The sequence below is a fragment of the Lipotes vexillifer genome, unplaced genomic scaffold (genome assembly GCF_000442215.2).
Source record: "Lipotes vexillifer unplaced genomic scaffold, Lipotes_vexillifer_v1.1 scaffold837, whole genome shotgun sequence".
In the NCBI taxonomy this organism is placed as follows: Eukaryota; Metazoa; Chordata; class Mammalia; order Artiodactyla; family Lipotidae; genus Lipotes; species Lipotes vexillifer.
This window is the reverse complement of record NW_006775771.1, coordinates 1,208,124-1,229,500: the sequence shown is the minus strand read 5'-3', so window position 1 is coordinate 1,229,500 and position 21,377 is coordinate 1,208,124. Positions and strand designations below refer to the sequence as shown.

Genomic DNA, 21,377 nt, shown 5'->3' with positions numbered 1-21,377 from the left:
CTCTTTCCCCACTAAAGCATTCTCTTCCCAACCAAATTTTCCAATTAGGAGCTATTCTAGATACTTGAGGGTGGGCAGAAAGGCTTGTCTTAAGATAACTGAGGTTTTGTTCTATTTACTGCTAATTAATCATATATTATAGTCATGCTCTTCACAGTATTCTCAGTTTTATTTACAAGTGAAATACTCAAATTCTCCTTATAATATAAAAATGTATTATGTTTTCTCTCTAGGAACCATCTCTTTTTGCTGTTGCCAAATTGTTAGAAACTGGTCTAGTTAACATGCACCGAATAGAAATTCTATGGAGACCTCTAACTGGCCATCTACTTGAGGTAAGCTCTTTTTTTAAATTATTATATTTACTTTTTGTTTAGAATAAAGACATACACAGTGAATTAATAATTGTGGATAACCATAAGAAAAATCAGCATTAACATTTTTTTCCTTGTACTTCTGTCTATATTTTATCTTGGTGAAGGAATAGGTTGACTTTTTTGACTGAAAATGGGTGATATATCAATGAAATCTCTGAAGTCTCCTTCAGCTGATAGCTTGGGACCCCTTTCTTTTATTATATAATCTTTTGATCCCCGCACCTTCAGCTAGTTCTGAAACTTCAAGGCAATTAGCACTGAGACTTCGTACTAAACACTGCTCCTTTACAGCCTTTCCTGTGATTATGAGGTAGCTCTTCTACAAAGGGAAAAAACCTATTTGGTATCACTAATTATAAATAGTACCAGGGAATTTTATTTGGATTTCTATTCTCTTGTATTCAGACTGGGGTGAATCTGAAGAATTAGCTGCTTCTTAATAACAGCTGCTTCTATGGAATACATGTTTATGTGCAGTTTAGGTTTAGGTTGCTGTGATTGTATCACATTATTTTAGTAATCTGAGAAAGGTATTATTCTTAATAGGAAAAAAATATGCTTGTCTTTTCTTTCTTTTTTTTCCCTCCATTTTATTGGGATTACTTTTATGAGCTATTAAAGAATATATGCAGATTTCTTCATTATGTAATTCTCATCAAATGGCAAAAAATAAGTTTTTTCAAATTTTAGCTCAGTGTTTGATAATGAAGATAGACCTGATTAGGAACCTGAGTATCCGCTGCTTTTGTTTATTCTGATGACATCACTTACTTTTATGAAATCCTTTCTTTTCTGTGACTTGTTTAGTTTCATTTTTTATCTTCTGTCTCTCTATTGCTTCCCCTTGCCTCTTATTCAGAAGGTAAGCTTTTGGATATTTTCATATATTCTTCAACCTTTATTGATGCACATTTGATATAACTTTTTAAATATGAAAGAATAGAAAATGTGATGTTTTAATTTTTCTTTTCTCAAACTGATGTGTGATGTATAGCTGAAGTATACAAATTAAATATTAATTTTTTTCTACATGTGTACCCTTAGGTGTGCCAGCATCCAAACTCTCGAATGAGAGAATGGGGAGCAGAAGCTTTAACTTCACTTATTAAAGCAGGATTAACATTTAACCATGATCCTCCACTTTCACAAAACCAGGTAAAAAAAAAAAATCTCTTTTTTAAAAGTACTTAATGTAAGATCATCCTCTCCCATGTGTAACTTTTCTTAATTTATCAAATTGATGATAGTCTAAAAGTGGGTCTTGTTGCTTAATATTCTATTTTATTTGTAGAGCATGGATCTCTTACAGAAGGTTGATATGTCTAGATTTTTAGGATTATCTGTATTAAAAATTTTTCTTGTTGATAACACTGAACTAAGTTAAAAAATTACCTAGAATTGGTCTTCCGGTCTAGAAGTTTCCCTCTTCATGCAGTGCCAAGGCTTCATTTGGGGGCCATACTTTATTAGCCTCTTTTCCTTTGGTCCTTACCTGTCTCTGTTTTTATTTTTCCCACTCATTACCCTTACATTGGGAGAAACAATTGACAGAAGAGGAAAGCACAATAAAATAGATTTTTATTTTTAAATACTTTTAAAGGTTATTTTATGCTTTCAGAGTTTATTTTTGTCATGAATCCTTTGTCCTGACTCCCACAATCATTCACATATATCTTATACAGTTTCTAAAAAGTACACCAAAGTTTTATTATTTGAAGATTGAGTAGGAATGAGGCATTTAATAGCCATTCCCATTGCCCTATTATCTTACTGTATTGTATGTAGTTATAGTCTACAAATTTCCTCAACAAATAATATTGAGTGCATGCTATGCCAGGCAGTATTTTAGCTGCCTGGGAATAGAATTATGAACAGGACAGACATCATTTTTATAGAGCTTTCATTTTAGTGATTTCATATTTTTTTCCTACTACAATTTAAGTTTTTTATAACGAAAGCCCTGTTTGTGTATATATCCTCGGCATCCAGCTTAATACCTGACACATGGTGAGAGCTTAATAAATGTTTGTTCAGTCAGTGAACCAAATAAATGAATCCTTGGAGAGAAAAAAATTAAAAATGAAGCAAGTGCTTTCAAATGCTGAAAAGAATAGAACAAAGTGCTTTTTTCACTTTGCAACAGTAAAAAAATTTTGTGGTTTTATGTCATCTTTGTCTACTGTACTTCTTCATTTTTAGGAGTACTGAGACTTTTAAATTTCAGTACTGAGACTTTTAAATTTCAGTACATGGGGTATGCATTAATAGAGTAAATGAAAGGTAATTTTAGAAATTGGGAATTGTTTTCTTCTCTCCAAATAGAGCTAGGTATATATAGATATATTTCCTTTAGTGAGGTTCATTTATATATGGGTCTATAATTAATACCTTTTAACATAAGATCACTCCCTATTTATCCTGAAATGTAGCATCTTGAAGATTGATTTTTATTTTCTCTTATTAAAAAAAAAAGACATAGATGACAAAATAATCCTAATGATTACTGTTAGAGAAATCTTTTACAATGTTTATTTTACTAAAAAAATTCTCTTTACCATTGCAGTCTGAGTGGAGGTGAATTTAAACTTGAAAGGCAATAGCAGAGCCTTTCCGTGTTCTGGGACTTCTCTTTCTAATTAGCTTCTTGCGTCCTTTTCAGAGGCTGCAGTTGCTTTTACTGAACCCATTAAAGGATATGTCCAGTGTTAACCATCCAGATATCCGACTCAAGCAATTAGAATGTGTGTTGCAGATTCTGCAGAGTCAGGGAGACAGTCTTGGGCCTGGATGGCCGTTAGTGCTTGGAGTTATGGGAGCCATCAGAAATGATCAAGGGTAAGTGTTTAAAATTAACATCCAAAAACTGATAGGGAAAGGGAATCCCTCCTAAAATCTTGGGATGATGGTTAATTTTTTATGTATGCCCTTCCTGCTTAAGTTTAAGATCTAGAATAGTTTTTCTTACCCTGCCTTCAAGTGGCTATAGGGAATTCTTAGGGCTCACGTTTGTTTTGGAAGGATGGAAAAATTGCTGTTTCTTTGCCATTTATACATGAATACAAGGTTCTTACTTAACAATAAGAAAAATGCGTCAATCTAACAAACTTTGAAACACATCCGAAGGTTGAGTTTCCTTTTGGTAAACAATTTGATAAGATGTAAATGAGCATTTAGTGTTTGACCTCTCTACATATATACTTGCTAGTTAGTCTGATTACATGGATAAATAGTTCCTGCTCTGAAAGTAGAAGCCTGTGGAAAAGGAACAAGGCCTAGGGTCCTAGTAACAGAGTAGTTTGTTATGCTACAAAAGAATAGGACTCCAGTGGGAGGAGTATATGCCTGTGGAGTGGGGCAGAGCCAAAACTATAAAGGACCTTATATGCCTTTATAAATTATATGGACTTATCCTCAGTACATTTGGGAGGAATTTTAGGATTTTAAGCAGAGGAATGATGTGATTTGTTATGTGTTTGAGATACCTCATTATGTCAGTAGCATGGAGGGGTAAATGGGAAATCCTGCAGTGCTCTCCAGAAATAGGAGACGGATTTGAGCTACTTAATAGATTGACTGTTGGGGTGAAGGCAGAAATAGCAAACAGAGTCAGGGATTACTCCAAGATTTGTGATTTAGGCAGCTTAGTGGATGGTGGTATTATTAACCAAATAGGGAATACAGAAGGAAGAGCACAGTTGGAGGAAATGTATGGACTTGTTTAATTTAAGGTAGTACATTGCAGTGGCGAGATTTAGCAAACATTTGGATATATTTGTCTGTAATTCTGCGGCAGGACTCATCTTGTATTGATGACTAGTTTAGGAGTTTTACATGATTGAAATGCTTGAGACTCCTGTGGAAAATTAATTTTTCTTATTTATTTGTAATAACAAATTTCCTTATATACTATAAAATACGAGATGATTAAAGTGGAAAGATATCAGCCAAAGCCTAGATCATCCGAACAGTTATAAAATACGGTGTGTTGTAAGGATGAAATTAATTAATACATGTAAAATATTTAGAAAGTACACGATATATTAAATGCTCAAAGTGTTAGCTATTTTAATGTTTTTTATTATTTTTTTCACCACCAGAATTTTTCTCCAAAACCATATACTTCTTATTGTCTTCATTTGAAATACAAAATTACTCTTTACGTTTACAGACTAGATGTAGAATTTTAAATAAAATATAGTATAGATATAAAAGAGTAAGGAATTCATTTTCATTCAGTGAGTGAATTGTGTGTATTCTCCTGTGCTAGGCACCATGCTAGATACTGAAGGTACAGTGGTGAGAAAGTAGCTGTATCCAATTTCCCTTTTTCATTCAATGTCTATGTTTTGTTTGACTAATTGATGCAATAGAAATAATATGGCATTAGTACATAGTTTCTTTTTTTTTAGTTTACTTCTTTTATTTCTTATTCCTGTGAGTACTTTCTTTTTTTTTATTTGTTAATTATTTTTAAGTAAGCATATCTTTTTTTACATTTATGTAAATGATGAAGTACTCTATGATCTATGTTACGGAAAATTTTCTTGTTTGAATTTTAAAATAAAATTTTACTTCAAATTATTGTAAGGTATGTATTTTTCCTTGCATTTCTGTTAAATACATGAGTATAAATTTCTTTTCTTTTGTATTTTCAGAGAATCCTTGATACGAACTGCATTCCAGTGTCTTCAGTTGGTTGTGACAGATTTTCTACCAACAATGCCTTGCACTTGCCTGCTGATAGTTGTAGATGTTGCAGGTAGCTTTGGACTTCATAACCAAGAACTTAATATTAGTTTAACTTCAATAGGTTTATTGGTAAGTATCAGTGCCTTCCTTATATAATCTAGAAATCACTGTTTGCAATTGAGAGTGAATGCCAAGCTAATGCTATGCTTTTGACTCTATAGGAGTCATTTAAATGACTTTTAAGTACCAAACTTATACTTTGTATGAAGGGTTAAATAATATCATTTAAGAAATAATTATTTAAAAGCAGAGTATTTGGAATAATTTTGATATATTGAGCTGAATTTTGGCTTTTGTAAGTTTGTTATGGGAGGATTTAGTAAACAAATAATAGTACATACAAGAGAAATATTCAGTTGACTCTGCTGTGAAGGGTAATTGATTTCTTTTTAAATTTAGTTTTATTTTTTTATACAGCAGGTTCTTATTATCTATTTTATACATATTAGTGTATATATGTCAATCCCAATCTCCCAGTTCATCCTACCACCACCACTATCCCCTTTCCCCCCTTGGTGTCCATACATTTGTTCTCTACATCTGTGTCTCTATTTCTGCCTTGCAAACCGGTTCATCTGTACCCTTTTTCTAGATTTCACATATATGCATTAATATACGATATTTGTTTTTCTCTTTCGGACTTAATTCACTCTGTATCACAGTCTCTAGGTCCATCCACATCTGAAAAAATGACCCAATTTCATTCCTTTTTATGGCTGAGTAATATTCCATTGTGTACATGTACCACGTCTTCTTTATCCGTTCATCTGTCGATAGGCATTTAGGTTGCTTGCATGACCTGGCTATTGTAAATAGTGCTGCAGTGAACACTGGGGTGCATGTGTCTTTTTGAATTATGGTTTTCTCTGGGTATATGCCCAGTAGTGGGATTGCTGGGTCATATGGTAATTCTATTTTTAGTTTTTTAAGGAACCTCCATACTGTTCTCCATAGTGGCTGTATCAACTTACATTCCCACCAACAGTGCAAGAGGGTTCCCTTTTCTCCACACCCTCCCCAGCATTTGTTGTTTGTAGGTTTTCTGATGATGCCCATTCCAACTGGTGTGAGGTGATACCTCATTGTAGTTTTGATTTGTATTTCTCTAATAATTAGTGATGTTGAGCAGCTTTTGTTATTTTGTTTTTAAGCCTTCATGCTTCTTTTTTTTTTTATTTCTAAATTTGTTTATTTATTTATTTATGGCTGCGTTGGGTCTTCGTTGCACGCGGGCTTTCTCTAGTTGCGGAGAGCAGGGGCTACTCTTCGTTGTGGTGTGTGGGCTTCTCATTGTGGTGGCTTCTCTTGTTACGGAGCATGGGCTCTAGCACGTGAGCTTCAGTAGTTGTGGCATGCAGGCTCAGTAGTTGTGGCTTGCGGGCTCTAGAGTGCAGGCTCAGTAGTTGTGCATGGGCTTAGTTGCTTTGCAGCATGTGAGATCTTCCTGGACCAGGGCTCAAACTTGTGTCCCCTGCTTGGCAGACAGATTCTCAACCACTGCACCATCAGGGAAGTCCGAGCAGCTTTTCCTGTGCCTTTTGGCCATCTGTATGTCTTCTTTGGTGAAATGTCTATTTAGGTCTTCTGCCCATTTTTGGATTGGGTTGTTTGTGTTTTAAATATTGCACTGCATGAGCTATTTATATATTTTGGAGATTAATTCTTTGTCCGTTGATTCGTTTGCAAATATTTTCTTCCATTCTGAGGGTTGTCTTTTCGTCTTGTTTAAAGTTTCCTTTGGGGCTTCCCTGGTGGCGCAGTGGTTGAGAGTCCGCCTGCTGACTCAGGGGACACGGGTTCGTGCCCCGGTCTGGGAAGATCCCACATGCCACGGAGCGGCTGGGCCCGTGAGTCATGGCTGCTAAGCCTGCATGTCTTGAGCCTGTGCTCCGCAATGGGAGAGGCCACAACAGTGAGAGGCCCGCGTACCACAAAAAAAAAAAACGTTTCCTTTGCTGTGCAAAAGCTTTTAAGTTTCATTAGGTCCCATTTGTTTATTTTTGTTTTTATTTCCATTACTCTAGGAGGTGGACCAAAAAAGATCTTGCTGTGATTTATGTCAAAGAGTGTTCTTCCTATGTTTTCCTCTCAGAGTTTTATAGTGTCCGGTCTTACATTTAGGTTTCTAATCCATTTTGAGTTATTGTTGTGTATGGTGTAAGGGAGGGTTCTAACTTCATTCTTTTACATGTAGCTGTCCAGTTTTCCTAGCACCATGTATTTTTTTTTAATTTTAATTTTTATTTTATGCGGTACGTGAGCCTCTCACTGTTGTGGCCTTTCCTGTTGCGGAGCACAGGCTCCAGATGCGCAGACTCAGCGGCCATGGCTCACGGGCCCAGCCGCTCCGTGGTATGTGGGATCTTCCCGGACTGGGACATGAACCCATGTCCCCTGCATCGGCAGGCGGACTCAACCACTGTGCCACCAGGGAAGCCCTAACTTTGGGGTTTTTTGTTCTTCTTTCTCTAATTGCTTTGGGTGTAAGGTTAGGTTATTTATTTGAGTTGTTTCTTGTTTCTTGAGGAAAGATTGTATTGCTGTAAACTTCCCTCTTAGAACTGCTTTTGCTCTTTCCCATAGGTTTTGGGTCATCGTGTTTTCATTGTCATTTGTTTCTAGGTATTTTTTTATTTCCTCTTTGACTTCTTCAGTGATCTCTTGGTTATTTAGTAGTGTATTGTTTAGCTTCCATGTGTTTGTATTTTTTACAGATTTTTTCCTGTAATTGATATCTAGTCTCATAGCGTTGTGATTGGAAAAGATACTTGATATGATTTCAATTTTCTTAAATTTACCAAGGCTTAATTTGTGACCCAAGATATGATCTTTCCTGGGGAATGTTCCATGAGCACTTGAGAAGAAGCAGAGCACTTGGTTCTGCTGTCTCAAGGGTAACTGATTTTTAACGTTATTTTCATAGTAACTTTTTTTTTAATTGAAGTATAGTTGATTTACAATGTTGTGTTAATTTGTGCTATATGGCAAAGTAATTCAGTTATACATATACATTATCTTTTATATTCCTTTCCATTATGGTTTATCATAGGATATTGAGTATAGTTCCCTGTGCTATATACAGTAGGACCTTGTTGTTTATCAATTCTAAATAGTTTGTATCTACTAACCCCAAATTCCTAATCCATCTATCCCTCACCCCTCTTCCCCTTAGCAACCACAAGTTTGTTCTTTATGTGTGTGAGTCTGTTTCTGTTTCATAGGTAGGTTCATTTGTATAGTATTTTATATTCCATATATAAGTGATATCATATGGTATTTTTCTTTCTCTTTCTGACAGTAGTAACATTTTTATGTACTACTTATTTAGGAAGTAAAGCTTCAATAAAGACTTTACCATTTACATAGTCCTGTAGTGTGTCAACACTGCTTAGTTAGGTGTTTAGGAGATAGCATATAATAGTGAGAGAGCCTAGACTGCGGAAACAGATATACATGTACTATTTTAATTCTGTCTGCATCTTGTTCATTGTTAAACTGTTGACCTCTTGAGCCTCATTTCACTTATCTTGAGTATAGAAATAATAAAATCTATGTTAAGGTATTGTTAATATTACATTAAACATATAGAAAAGTAAACAGTATATATTTATTTAAAGGCAATTATTTAGACTCTTTTAAATGCATATTCAGAAGTTTTTAAAGTCAAACTTAATGTTCCTTACAACTAGATAAGTTAATATTTTACAATGAAAAATGTAATCATGGGGAAAAACATAGGCATGTTGAGTATTTAATTGCTCCCAAAGAGTGGTTGGTTAATTCAGTGTTGATTAAATTACTGCTAGATATCACCTCCTTTATTTTACATTTATGTTCATAGATATTGTATTCTCTTCATTTTTACAATTGATGTAATTCTCATTAACTCACATACCTTACTGTGGTTGACAGTGAACTCAATAAGACATGTTTGGAGATGTTAATTACTCTTGTATGAAATTACAAAATATTATTAAATGATAGTAAGGGATTGTTTAATAATTTTGTTAGGGTAATAATGGTGTCATGGTTATGTATTTTAAAGCCTTTTCTAGTAGAGATTATAAAGTATAGGCATGAAGAAAATATGACAAAATGTTAACAATTGTTATATCTAGATGTGGTGGTTATATCAGTATATTGATATATTCTTCGTTTTTCTGTAAGTTCTTGAAATTTTTCATATCAAACATTTTTTTTCTTTTTCATTGTCCTTCATTTCTTTTAATTTTTACTGTGAAGTAAAGATATACCCAGACACCTCAGTACCCATCACCCAAGCCAGGAAATGGCACATCACCCTACTTAAGACCCTTCATATGCCCCTCTCAGATTGCACTGCTCTCCTCTGTCAGTCATTTGTATCCTGAAATTTCTGTTACTTGCTTCCCTGTTTTTCTTTATAGTTTTTATCACTTTATGCTTTTATACTTAAATAATATATTGTTTGCAGTTGCCTGTTTATGAAACAGAATAAGTAGAATCATATTTTAATCTTCTGTTGTTTCTTTGCTCAACATTTATTTTTGAGATACATCCCTGGTGATTTAATCATGCAGTATTTCATTGTATGCTTATACCACAATTTAATGATCCAGTCTACCTTTGGTGAACATTTGGATTATTTCTTGGTCTTTGCAATTATGAGCAATGCTGTCATAAAGATTCTTGCACTTGTGCAAGGAATTTTTTGAGGGCACATAGCCTACATTGGAATTACTGGGTCTTTATGTATGTGCATGTTCAACTTTCTAGGTAGAACCAACTTGTTTTCTTTTTTTCTTTTATTTATTGAGGTATAGTTGATTTATAATATTATATTAGTTTCAGGTGTACAACATAGTGATTCAAAATTTTTATGATTGTACTCCATTTAAAGTTATTATAAAATATTGGCTATATTCCCTGTGCTTTACAATATTTCCTTGTAGCTTGTTTATTTTATACATAGTAGTTTATACCTCTTAATCTCCTATTCCTATATTGTCCCTTCCCACTTCCATCTCCCCTCTAGTTTGTTCTGTATGAATCTCTTTCTCTGTTGTTGTATTCATTTGTTTGAATCATCTTAGATTCTGCATATAAATGATAACATACAGTATTTGTCTTTCTTTGTCTGACTTATTTCGCTAACCATAATACCTTCCAGGTTCATCCATGTTGTTGAAAAAGGCAAATTTTCATTCTTCTTTATGGCTGAGTAGTATTCTATCGTGTGTGTGTGTGTGCGTGCGTGCGTGTGTACGTGTATATATATAGAGAGAGATATAGTCAGATATACATATATATATAATATATACAATCTATTTATTTACCTATCTAGCTACCACATCTTCTTTATCCATTCATCTGTTGATGGGCACTTAGGTACCTCTGTATCTTGGCTATTGTAAATAGTGCTGCTATGAACATTGGGGTGCATGTGTCTTTTCAAATTAGTGTTTTCATTTTTTCCAAATATATATCCAGGAGTGGAATTTCTGGATCATATGGTAGTTCCATTTTTAGTCTTTTGAGGAACCTCCATACTGTTTTCCACATTGACTGCACCAATTTTTTCAAATTATTAATGTTAACACAAGATTGCTCCCTCAAATTCTGAAATCAGATAGAGACACTTGACAGAAGAGGAGATATTTTCATTAAATCCATTCTACTAGAAAAGGAGTTTCTGAAATAATTGTTTTTTTAATTCTGAAAAAGTATGTGTTGCATATCTATGTGTTTAAAATAAAATCTATGAATAAATTGATATTTTCTCCTTTGCTTTTTAGTGGAATATTTCAGATTATTTTTTCCAAAGAGGAGAAACTATTGAAAAAGAATTAAATAACGAAGAAGCAGCACAGCAAAAGCAGGCAGAAGAGAAAGGATTGGTTTTAAATCGGCCATTCCACCCTGCACCACCGTTTGATTGTTTGTGGTTATGTCTTTATGCAAAATTGGGTGAACTATGTGTGGACCCCCGTCCTGCTGTCAGGAAGAGTGCAGGGCAAACTCTGTTTTCAACAATTGGTGCACATGGAACTTTATTACAGCCCTCAACGTGGCACACTGTTATTTGGAAGGTACTGTAAAATAGCTTGAGTTATCAGTTCTTAATTGAGACATGCTTATATACTTTTTCAATTAAACTTGTTCCTATTAATTTAAAAAAATTTTTTTAATTTTTAGTTTTTTTTATTGAAGTCTAGTTGATTTAAAATGTTGTGTTAGTGTCACTTTCACTGAATGTGATTCAGTTATACATATATATTCTTTTTCTTCCTATTAATTTTTAAAGAAGAGTTTCCGTCTGTGCATTTGGCAAAACAGAAAATGTTAGTTTTGTCGTATTTTTAATTGCACCTCACATAGATCAGATTAAATACTAAAAGCCTCATCTTTTTATCTCTTTATCTCCTTTGCACTTCCCTTTCTCCTCGTTTTCCCCTGTGGTAATAAAACTAGTAGTTGCTAAACCACTACCTATAATTCAAATATAATATAGTCAAATGAAAATTTTCACCAGTAGTGAAATTTACTTGCAGGCTCACCAAACAAAAACCACCTCCAATTTGTAAATTCCATGTTCGTTCATTAAATATGCAGTTTCATTTTTTAATTTTTCAATTTTATCTTCTTTTTGAAATGTCCTTACAAAGTCAACAGCTTATTAGTGAGCATCCCCTCTTTGCTAAAAGCTCTGTTTTTTGTTTAATCTGTTCCATTTTAATAAAATTCTATTTATAATCCTTTCATTGCTTTTGTGAGTTTTTGAAATCAGCAAGTTTGACGGTAGGCAAAATGGTAAACCTTCATTGTATTTAACAATGTTTTCAGTTTAATAAAAAGACCCCAGAATGTCTTCTTAAAAAATTAATAACGTATGTTCCCTAATAAAAATAATTAAAAGCCCTGCTCCCCACTCCTATGTCTTCTGGTTTCTTTCGTTTTTTTTTTTTTTTTTACTAGCTGCACCACGTGGCATGAGGGATGTCAGGGATCTAACCCGGGCCCCCTGCATTGGAAGCGTAGTCTTAACCACTGGACCACCAGGGAAGTCCCCTCTTGTGTCTTCTGTTTCAGCTCTATCCCCTGGCTTCTCAGTTCACAAACATGCTGAAGAGTCCTTTACTGTTTTAAAAATCAAACTAATATTTTCTCTGATTCCTGTTTTCTTTTCAGACAGCTTCATTGTTAATCTTGCTGCCTAAATCTCAATAATTTTTTTTCTTTCTCACTTCCCGTGCATTCCCTTACCGCCTTGTAATTTGATATCCAGATTATTCTACTTCAGAGTATCTTAAACCTTAGCATGTAACAGAATCTCCTAGAGGACTTATTAAAGAACAAATTGCTTGAGCCACTGTCCCCAACCCCCTAGAGTTTCTGATTTCTTTCCCCTGGCTCAGGGACTGAGAATTTGCATGTGTGTGAAGCTCCCGGGTGATGCTGATGGTTCTGAGACCATATTTTTAGAACCACACAAATTGTTCATAGGCTCTACAGGTAGTCTTCTAATTGCCAAGTCTCTTGCCCCATGCTCAATCCTTATCCTACTCATTTTTTGTAGCATTTAATACTGCTGATTATTTTTTCCTTGAAATTTCTCTTTCTTTGGCTTCTTTTCCACAGCATGCGTATGCTTCTCTACTCAATTTTTATTTTATTTTTTTGGCTCCTATTACTTCCTCTGACTCTACATTTTAAATATAAACATTCCGCAAATCCCAACCGCTTCCTGCTTATTTTTTTCAAGCACCTTCATGCAGTCCTGAAGTTTCAGCAGTAACCTCTGTCCAGATGTCACTCATAGTTATATATTTGCCTGGATCCCTCTCCTTAGCGTCATTCCCTCCTTGTACATTACCCCCTAGATGCTCCATTGGCTCCTCAGCTCAGTAAGTCTTAGACAATAGTCTATCCAGTTTATTTTAATTTTTCATATTCCATGACCTTAAGGATAAACTTAATATAAGGATACTTCTGTTGGTCAGTTTCGTCTAATATATGGGGATTGATCAGAATGTCAGGTGAAATTCTTTGTAACAATGCCTAATTTTCTATGCTGTTACTTAAGCTGTGTTATCAATACTTTTAATATGCATTGTTATAAATATTTAGGTTCTCTTTCATCTATTGGACCGAGTTCGAGAGTCTTCTACCACTGCAGACAAAGAGAAGATTGAGTCCGGAGGTGGCAATATTCTCATTCATCATTCAAGGGACACAGCAGAGAAGCAATGGGCTGAGACATGGGTTTTAACATTGGCCGGAGTAGCAAGAATCTTCAACACTAGAAGATACTTACTGCAACCTTTAGGTAGATACACATTTTTTTTTTCTGAGTATACAAGTAATTAATGTTAAAGGAAATTTGGAAAATACAGGAGATTCTTTAAAGTTCATATACAATGCTACTTTCCAAGAATAATCCATCTTAACTGCCAGTCTTTGTGTTATGTGTGGTGTGTGCATGAGCATGCACGTTTTCATTCATTTCACTGAAAAAATATGTAATGTGCACCTACTGCGGGTGAGTCTTTAGGGGATACAATGTCCTTGCTATATCATGGGTATGAGGGAAGAACTATAATTACATAAATAAATACAAAATTGCTACAATGATCAGTGCTAAAAGGAGCTTATAATAGATTGTGTGCTTATAATAGATATTTGACCAGGCCAGTGAGGTATGTATAGGCTTCCCTGAGAAAGCAATATTTTATCTGAGTAGTAGTTCATCAGGCAGGAGGAACTGGGAAGAGCCTTACAGGCAGAAAGAATGTGTAAAAGAGATGGGAGAAGATTGAGGAGATGGGGATGGTGAGGACCCCAGCATATTTAAAGGTCTGGAATGAAGAGAACACAGAAAAGTGTAATTCCACATGAGGTTGTAGAGGTAGAGAGAGGCCAGAGCATGGAACATTTTGTAGGTTATGTTCAAAAGTTAAGACTTTATTCTAAGAGCACTGGAAGGTTTTAATCCATGATGTGATGTGGTCAGATATGCAGTTCAGAAATATCACTTCAGATGGTATGTGTGGAATGGAATGGCCACAAAGAAGAATGGTAGGATACTGTTAGACTGGTGAGGAAACTTGGTGGTGTAGATCAATGCCTCTCAACCAGGGCCAATTTTGCCCAACCTACTCCCTCCCCCCACAGGATATGACAATGTCTGGAGACAGTTTTGGTTGTCACAACTGGGGAAGGACATGCACTACTGGCTTCTGGGGGAAGTAACAGCCAGGGATGCTGCTACACATCTTACAATGCACAGGATAGCCCCTACAACAAAGAGTTATCCAACCCAAAATGTCAGTAGTATTGAGATTGAGAAACTCTGGTGTAGATTATAATAACTTCCTTCAATTCTGGTGGTAGGGCTGGGAGTGGTTGAGAAAAGTGAACAGAAGTACTTTTGTACATAATTGTGAACAAGTACATATTATTATTATTATTATTATTATTATTATTATTATTTGCGGTACGCGGGCCTCTCACTGCTGTGGCCTCTCCTGCCGCAGAGCACAGGCTCCGGACGCGCAGGCCCAGCGGCCATGGCCCACGGGCCCAGCCGCTCTGTGGCATGCAGGATCCTCCCGGACCAGGGCACGAACCCACGTCCCCTGCATCGGCAGGCAGACTCCCAACCACTGCGCCACCAGGGAAGCCCTGTTTTTTTAATTTATTATTTTATGGTTGGCTTTTTTCCCCCCTCATTATGTTAAAGCATAAGCATATTTACTCTTTTCATAGGCATTTTTGTGTGGTGTTCATCATGTACACTTGAGGGGTCTCTCTATATATACTCATACATATATATAATGTACGTACTTATACATTTTAAATCTTAGTTTTTTTGTTTTCATGTAAAATTTACATATAATGAAATGCGCCAGTCTTAACTATGTTTGCTGAGTTTTGACAAATAAGCATCATTTTTAATACCTCTGTGATAGTTACTTTATCTTAAAAGCTAAGATCTAATAGATTTAGATTTTTAAAAATGAAGACATGATGCAGTTCATGTAGCTTTGATAATTTTTTATAATTCGAACACTAGGAAATGGTTTTTATTATTTTAGAATAAGATTATAGTGTCAGGGTGATGCTCATAGAATGGTTCAGAAGTGTTCTTTCCTCTGCAGTTTTTTTTTTGAGTAGTTTGAGAAGGATAGGTGTTAACTCTTCTCTAAATGTTTGGTAGAATTCACCTGTGAAGCCATCTGGTCCGGGACGTTTGTTCGTTGGAGTTTTTAAATTACTGATTCAATTTCATAACCAATAATTGTTCATATTTTCTGTTTCTTCCTGGTTCAGTTTTGGGAGATTCTTTCGAAGAATTTGTCCATTTCTTCTAGGTTGTCCATTTTATTGGTGTATAGTTGTTCATAGAAGTCTCTTATGATTCTTTGTATTTCTGTGGTGTCAGTTGTAACTTCTTTTTCATTTCTGATTTTATCGATTTGGGCCCTCTCCCTTTTTTTTCTTGATGAGTCTAGCTGAAGGTTTGGCAATTTGGTTTATCTTTTCAGAGAAGCAGCTTTTAGTTTCATTGATCTTTTCTATTGTTTTTTTAGTCTCTATTTCATTTATTTCTGCTCTGATCTTTTTGATTTCTTTCCTTCTACTAACGTTGGGTTTTGTTCTTTTTTCTCTAGCTCCTTTAGGTGTAAAGTTAGGTTGTTCATTTGAGATTTTTCTTATTTCCTGAAGTAAGCTCGTATTGCTATAAACTTTCCTATTAACATTGCTTTTGCTGGCGTCCCAAAGGTTTTGTTTGGATCATTGTGTTTTCATTTTCATTTGTCTCTAGGTATTTTTTGATTTCCTCTTTGATTTCTTCAGTGATCCATTGTCTGTTTAGTAGCATATTGTTTAGCCTCCACATGTTTGTGGGTTTTTGCAGTTTTTTTCTTGTAGTTGAAAATTTTGCCATTTGCAGCAACATGGGTAGACTTGCAGGGCATTATGCTAAGTGAAGTAAGTCAGACAGAGGAAGACAAATACTGTATGATATCACTTCTATGTAGAATCTAATAAATACAACAAACTAGTGACTGTAACAAAAAAGAAGCAGACTCACAGATACAGAGAACAAACTAGTGGTTACCAGTGGGGATAGGGGACAAGTGGGGCAATATATGGGTGGGGTACTGGGAGCTGCAAACTATTGGGTATAAGATAGGCTTCAAGGAGGTACTTTACAACACTGGAATATAGCCAGTATTTTGTAATTATTGTAAATATAGTGTAACCTTTAAAAATTGTATAAAAATTTTAAAAATATTTTTAAATAATGCGGTTAATATTTTTAACATAACCATGTGCAATATATAATTATACCTAGTCTTTTAGAAAGAAGACTTCTTCCTAGACATAGAATATATTAATGAAAGAATTTCTGGTTTTTTTCCTAACTATGGCATGGAATATTCTAAATCTGAGACTTGGTCACCATTCTGGTGGGGAAATGTAATGTTTCATCTGACTTTTGGACTGGAATGGCAACAAGCAGAAGTATTTTGTTTTGTTGTTTTGATAGTTTTTAGACAAAAATTTTTAAAACTCTTTGAACAGTTTACTGAAAAATCTGTTTTTTATTGTATGTAAATTATACTTCATTTTTTTTTTAAAAAAAGAGTATGGAGAGGAAGAGGCATATAACTGGGCAAGTGTTATCATTTATCCTATAAAGGCAGAGCAGTACTTACTGTTTTATACCAGACTTAGTTCCAGCTTTCCAATTAACTGAATGCTTCCTCAGTCATATGGGTTTATCCCTTCTTGAAAAAACATCTAGTGTTTGATAGCTTTTGTGAAGTGAAATTCTTTAAACCTCGATTATCTCTATTTCATAGCCTACTTATGTTATCCTTTGCAGAATGTCAGTTCGTCTGATTTTTGCATTATTTAAATACAAATAGGTGGGTAATGATCCATGCTACTAACAAAGCCATTGGGCTAGATGTCTGTAGGAACAAGATCATTTTTTGCTGGGCTTTATAGGAACAAACCACACCTAGCCATAGAGAGTTTCATTATAAACGTGCTTAGTTGGTCACAGGAGTAGAGCAAGAGATTGAATTGATTAATGGAAACAACAGCTACCATTCAGCCCATGCTCTGCTGATGGTAGATCAGTCGACTCGGTTTTACATGAGAGAAATAAATTTAGACTCATTGTAAAAGGACAGTCTAATCTTTATGGTGCATTTTCTCCTGGCAACTCACTGATGGGGGAAAAATGTTTAAGAAAATTCCACAACTGTAAAATTATTTAAATATGAAAACCAAAGTGTAAAGTTAAGATTTTTATGGAGTATGATTTACAGTTTATTTTAAACATTTAGACAGATAAAAAAACGTGTATCATTCTGTTATAACTTTTCCAATATGCTTAAGAATGGGAACATCTTACTTAATCATTAATAAAGGTAGATGGATAGACTGAAGATGTTACTGAAAAGTTTTTGTTTTCACCCTCTTAAGTTTTTATTCTGTTCTCCTTAGGCGGAAGTACTAGAATAGAAACATGTATACATACATTTACAGAGTTTTATTTTTAAGACCAAAACCTTGTTTGATATACTCATTATCCTCTTCTTGATGCTTTTTGTTCCTGTAGCTGACAAAAATTTTTTACTGGATTTTTGGGTTGTAATGATTTTAATTCACATTGTTAGTACCTTAGCATATTTTTTCTAGTTCTATAGGAATTTAAGCAGAAAAATAAAGCAAATAAACTTTAAAGTGTCTAACAGTAAGAGAAAATTTGATCGCTTTTATGGTGATAAATTTTTTTTTCCTCTTCCTAATATAGGAGATTTTTCAAGAGCATGGGATGTTCTTCTTGACCATATACAATCAGCAGCACTCAGCAAAAACAATGAAGTATCTCTGGCTGCGCTGAAAAGCTTCCAGGAAATTTTACAGATTGTGACCCCTGTCAGAGACTCAGATAAGCCTGAGACACCACCTGCAGTTAATGTCCCTGTGCCTGTCCTTTTAGGGTCCATATCAGGCCCTGGCCTGAACAGGCCATTTGTAAGAACAGATTCCTCTGGAGATAGACTTGGAAGATATAGCAGCTCTGAGCCACCTGTAGTTACTGATGAGCTTGAAGATTTGAATCTCTGGTGGGCTGCATGGAATACCTGGTATAGAGTTGGATCTGAAAGCACTAAGCCTCCTATTACTTTTGATAAACTAACTTTCATTCCCAGCCAGCCTTTTCTTACAGCTTTAATTCAGATATTTCCAGCTCTTTACCAACACATAAAAACTGGTTTCAACATGGATGATTTGCAAAAGTTGGGAGTCATACTACACAGTGCCGTTTCAGTCCCAATAAGTTCAGATGCATCCCCTTTCATTCTTCCATCTTACACTGAAGCAGTTTTGACAAGTTTACAGGAAGCTGTGCTTACAGCTCTAGATGTTCTCCAAAAGGTAATGGAATTTTAGTGGCTGTCTAAGCAATATTGCATATGGTTCTCTGGAACTTTTTTTTACTTTGCTATATATTTTTTGGGATAAATTCTGGATCATCAAGATTGTTGTGTATGTATACTTCGGAATGAATTCAAGATTGTAAAGATAAAAAAAAGATTGTAAAGATCCAGTTTTTTTTAAAACTTTTATTTTTCTAATATATTTTAAAAGGTATTTCAGGTTTATTTTGAGAGTCTTTAAGAAACTGCCTGCATTCTCTTGCTTCTATTCACTAGCTTTTTTGGTTTGTTCATGCAACTCTTCACAAGACGATATACTTTTGGAATGACAACTTTAGTAAAGTATTTCTATAATTAGAAAATTAATAAGCCATGGGATTATATTTTGTTTTTTTTCCATCTGTACTTAAGTTTAGCTCTGGAATTGTTGGAAGCCTATATTTTTTAAAAAAGAAGTAAGAATAAATTTATAAAGTTTTTCTCACAGAAATTTTAAAAAGATATATTTTAACCTATGTGTGTTTTGTTACTGCAAAATATATATGTATATATATATATATATATATATTATATATATATATATTAAAACAGACCTAAAAATTATTGAGCAGATTCCAGTTAGCAAGCAAGACCAGATCAAAATCAAAGAATTTTTTAAACTGTCAAGGTAATTATTAGCACAATTCACAACAACCAAAATGCTAAACAAAAAAAATGCCACCTGAAGAGCCAGCAATCCCAACAAAGTAGCTATGACATTCTAACAAAATTAGAATGGAAGTATTAGATTCTGATTACACATGTGTTATCAGTAGCCATTTGTGTACTGAAGATTATGTTTTCTAATTAAATGATTGCCTTATATCCAACTGGATTGAAGAAAACTTTCACAGTAAGAATGGTGGTTTCTACTACACCATAATACGCCTTGAATGACTCTGGAGGAAGTCTAGCTAAGCAGTAATTCCTTGATCTCTTTACCCCTAGTTACACTGTGCAGAGAAACAAATTGTGTAGAAACTTAAAATCTAAGAGAATCTGGCATTTTAAAAACTTTATTGTAGGGATATCAGTTTTCCATAATTGAAATCAAAAGAGCTGCTTTTATTTTCAGTGGGGGAAGAAAAGTAGCCTGTCAATAATAACTTTTTTCTCCCTGACTGTGAACATAAGTTGCTTATAGACTGACTGCCTTAGAGGGAATGGAAAAGTTAATATATTAGAGAAAGAGAGCATAGGCCTTGTGAGATACCCATAATCTAGAACTTTCAGATGTTTAATTCAAGCTTTTATATATGTGTAGAGGATAGTAAACAGAAGGAAACAACAACCCCTCCCAAAACTTTTTTCAGGGAAAAAAGTATATAATTTTATTTAGGAAAAAACTGCTGCTTTCACAGTAAGAAAACAAATAGAATCATTCATCCCAACTACTAGGAATTTGTTCTAAGCTTTGAACTTTTAATGGCTTTGAAAGCAATATATGCCTTCAGTTGGGAACTTAGGAAGTTTTATTGTTGGAAACTTAGGAAGTTTTATTTATATAAATTGATATCATTTTGCATTACTAATTTTCACTCTAGCCATTGTTTATTACTTATGTGATTATCTAAATGATGTGTCATAATACTTGAATGTGATTCAAATATATGGGATCTTTAATATTTCCTAACAGAAAACATATTTCATTATTAGTAAAGAGTGTTTTTATTTTTTCTTTCTTTTTCTTTTTCCAAGTAAGGGTGTTTTTATATTTCCCCCCACAGGTGTCAGAAAATTTTTTCACAAGCAAAATTTACTTGCTTTGGGACTTTATTCATAAACTAATAAGCTATTCTGCAAAACATTTTATTGATTAAAAGCAGTTTTCCTTCCTAAAGGAAAAACTCATTTCTAATTTCATGTTTACCCTTTTACATTGTTTAGGGTTTCAGGGTCATAGTCTTTTCCTTGGTTTTCAGATCACTAGTTCACAACCAAAATGATTTAGTCATGTAGACCAACTTTTTTTTTTTGGCCAAGATATTTTGGCATACATGGGGGACCTGAGAATTTGATTATCTGCTTTCCCTAAGTTCTGAGATCAGGAGACTGCATCTATCTTATTTATTGCCACATGGATTGAATTATTTTAAATGACTTAATAAGAGAAACCTTGAACCATGTCAGAGGTTAGATGTCTAGTTTCTTTTCTTTTTTTCACATACACAGTTTTCAAGGACTAATAGGAACCGTTGTCCAGATTGCTTATGGATCCTTAGCTTTTGGACTAAAATCTGTTACTAGATTTATATATAAGCTTTTCTGATAAACTTCAGAATACTGAAGAAAGCCAATAATAACTTTTTCTTAGATGAAGTTTATTGTAAAAAAAAAAGAAAAAGAGCGTTGGTTCCATATTATGCATTTTAAGATTCCAGAATTCAACTGTATCACTATTAGTTTTTTTTTTTTTTTTTTTAATAAAGGACCACTGAAAATCAAAACCATATAGTCTAGGTCATTATTTGTTGCTAAGGTATTTTCAGAAAAATTTTGATACTTAGTTTTCTAAGGTCTCCACACAGACTTTTCCCTCCCTCCCTCCCTTCCTTTGTCAGTGAAAATAAAAGAATTCATTTAGGGTAATTATATCTTTTCCACAGTAATTACTGCTTGTTTACTTGTAAGAGTTAAGACTCAGCAAGGGGTTAATAAAGAAGATGTGAAACTATTAGAAGTAGTTAGTAGAGAGAATTTTTTTAGGCTGTATACCTTTCAGTACCTTTCATGATTCACTGTTTCTGAGAAAAGTAACCAAGTAGGGAAA

At 34.3% G+C, this 21,377-nt stretch overlaps 1 protein-coding gene across 3 annotated transcripts in view; it reads left to right on the top strand.

Moving 5' to 3' along the window:
* The window catches only part of MON2 (MON2 regulator of endosome-to-Golgi trafficking), a 124,343-nt gene that overhangs the window by 68,050 nt on the left and 34,916 nt on the right, over positions 1 to 21,377 (top strand). For all 3 annotated transcript variants that reach the window (XM_007450187.1, XM_007450188.1, XM_007450189.1), the window contains exons 20-26: positions 234 to 335; positions 1,422 to 1,532; positions 3,037 to 3,212; positions 5,033 to 5,195; positions 10,901 to 11,194; positions 13,233 to 13,431; positions 17,938 to 18,566. In XM_007450187.1, the coding sequence (XP_007450249.1) occupies positions 234 to 335; positions 1,422 to 1,532; positions 3,037 to 3,212; positions 5,033 to 5,195; positions 10,901 to 11,194; positions 13,233 to 13,431; positions 17,938 to 18,566 (1,674 nt within the window). The remainder of the gene's footprint in view (positions 1 to 233; positions 336 to 1,421; positions 1,533 to 3,036; positions 3,213 to 5,032; positions 5,196 to 10,900; positions 11,195 to 13,232; positions 13,432 to 17,937; positions 18,567 to 21,377) is intronic.